The 2,500-nt window shown below is 40.8% G+C and overlaps 1 protein-coding gene across 1 annotated transcript in view; it reads right to left on the reverse strand.

The window, feature by feature from the left end:
• LOC310786992 (PH domain leucine-rich repeat protein phosphatase 1-like) overlaps window positions 1–2,500 on the reverse strand; it is a gene marked incomplete at its 5' end in the record, with an annotated part of 31,036 nt that overhangs the window by 17,255 nt on the left and 11,281 nt on the right. Inside the window, one exon of the mRNA XM_083648316.1 lies at window positions 1,476–1,601. Within this exon, the coding sequence (XP_083504442.1) occupies window positions 1,476–1,601 (126 nt within the window). The remainder of the gene's footprint in view (window positions 1–1,475; window positions 1,602–2,500) is intronic.

The raw sequence follows: 2,500 nt of genomic DNA on the forward strand, positions 1-2,500 counted from the left end.
TTTTGGTTCCGCGTGTGTTTGTCACGGGCTGGCATGCTTCCAGTTCGGAATAATAATGCTGATTATGTGAATGTGCTGTTGCAGCGTACATGGAAGTGCTCAGTTGTGACAGCGGATGCTGCTGCTGGGGGCACAGCTGGCGTTGTGCTCGTTTATGGAGGCACGTCGATGCATACAGACGGATGCGATGCGATTTCCTCATTTTGCCCAGTGACTATTTCTGTGTGTTTGGCTCCTTTTTCTCTGATCAGGAGAGTGCTGTCGCCACCTAATGGGTTTGTAAAATAGGTTATCGACCTCCAATAGCTACAATATTGTTAGAGGCGACGTAAGAAGCTTAGATCGACACCCCCCCGTCAAAAAAACAATTTGGAGTTATGACGCCATTTGGCGTCGCTGGCACTGTACGGTAAATTTCTAATGACGCCATATGGCGTCGCTGGCACTGAACGTGTTAATGACCCCAAAACACCATGACATGACAATATTATATTACAACTCGTCTGGCCATAGAATGGGCAAGATCCACCGGAAATATGACTTTGACCCATCTAAAATCATGTGACTCATGTCACATGTGACGTCCTTTTTTTTTTTTTACAGCCCAGCGTCGTTGTACCCGGCTACTTGGCGGCTACTACTAGATTGACGAGTCACAGGGCTGTAAAAAAAGAATATCACATATGACATGAGCAGTGTTGGGCAAGTTACTTTCAAAATGTAATATTGTACATATTACTAGTTACTCTCATTTGAAAGTAATACGTTACTTTACAATATTACTGTCTGTGTAGAGTAACTCGTTAATTACACTACTTTTGCATTACTTTTACCAATACAACAGCAGCAGCAGAATGACATCGCCGCCCCGGAACCATCCTGAAAAAGAATGTCAACCGCCTTGAAGTCAGTGTAAACCATCCAAAATTCTAAATGTTATTATTTTCCTTTGTTATTGTCATCGATAGTGGTTATTTGCATAAAAACAGACAGTTTGATTAGGAAATGATTGTATCTTTATTTAAATACATGTATGTGCCTTGATTACATTTTCTTTTTTACTCAATTTGTAACTTGAGTTACTTGACAAAGTAACTGGTATAATATTATTGAAATCCTATAAGTAATAAGTTATATTACTGAGTTACTGCTAAAAGTAATATATTACATGTAATATGTTACTTTTGTAATGAGTTACCCCCAAAACTGGACATGACATGAGTCACATGATTTTAGATGGGTCAAAGTAATATTTCCGGTGTATCTTGCTCATTCTATGGCAAGACGAGTTGTAATATAAAACTGTCATGTCATGGTGTTTTGGGGTCATTAATAAACAAGATTGTTATTTTTCTATATATTTTGGGGTAGTGCTATTTTACATTGAAGTCAATGGGGAGAGACTTGTGTTTTGGGCCTAACTGTGGATCTGATGCATAGACACTGTGTCACACACTGCAGTGACTGCATAGTACCTTTGCAGCGTGCCTGTGCCAGCGGAGGTGCTCTGTGTAGGACTCATAGCTGATGTAGTAGGTCTGGCTCTGGGGCCCGGCTGAGCTGAAGGCCAGGCAGTGGCTGTGTCTCCTCACCTCCTCCACCTGCATCATTCACCACACATTGGTTTCCCCACATCATTTCTTTATGCAAAGCTTTCTGGGTCTAGCCTACGTCATGTTGTAAAGAAATCACGCTGGCCCTCCTCTAAGGGGTATCAAAAGTACATCTAAAGGTACTAAAGGTATATCTATATCTATATCTATATCTATATCTATATATCTATACAGTGGTGGAAGAAGTACTGAAAGTCTGTACTCAAGTAGAAGTACTGTTACATTACTGAAATATACAATACTATACAATACTACAATTAAAATTACTGGTGTTAAGATCGCACATAAAACGGCATAGCTGTGGCCGGCACAAAAATGTAAACTGACAAACATTGCCCACATTGCCCCTATCCTCAGCCAGGAAGGATGACATCACTGATTACATCATCACTGATGACATCACTGATGACATCATATCATCATTAGGTAATTAGGGCAATCGCCTAATTAAAACATCCGGCTCCGTCAGGTCACCGGCACGTGTGCTCTTTACAACCCCTGAACGTTTCAGCCTGATCGCACGTAAAACGGCATAGCTGTGGCCGGCACAAACATTTGAACAGACAAACATTGCCCACATTGCCCCTGAGAGAGAGAGAGAGAGAGAGAGGAATAGAGAGAGACACACATAATGATTCTTGTCATCTGATCAGAGAGAGAGAGAATGATTCTTGTCATCTGATCACTTTGGGGTTACATCCACGATTAAGGAAATCACATGTGTTTTCTTTTGGTGTCACTGGGTTCCTCTGCTGATACACTGTCATACAAAACTATCGTAAAGGGAACAGGCAACAGACAGAGAAAACTTGATTTACAGACACTTTCATATTTTCACATTTCTTGAAGTATCGGGTCTTACTTTAAGAATATGGAAGTGATTCAGA

Source organism: Poromitra crassiceps, assembly GCF_964638095.1.
Source record: "Poromitra crassiceps genome assembly, chromosome: 12".
NCBI classification, from domain to species: Eukaryota; Metazoa; Chordata; class Actinopteri; order Beryciformes; family Melamphaidae; genus Poromitra; species Poromitra crassiceps.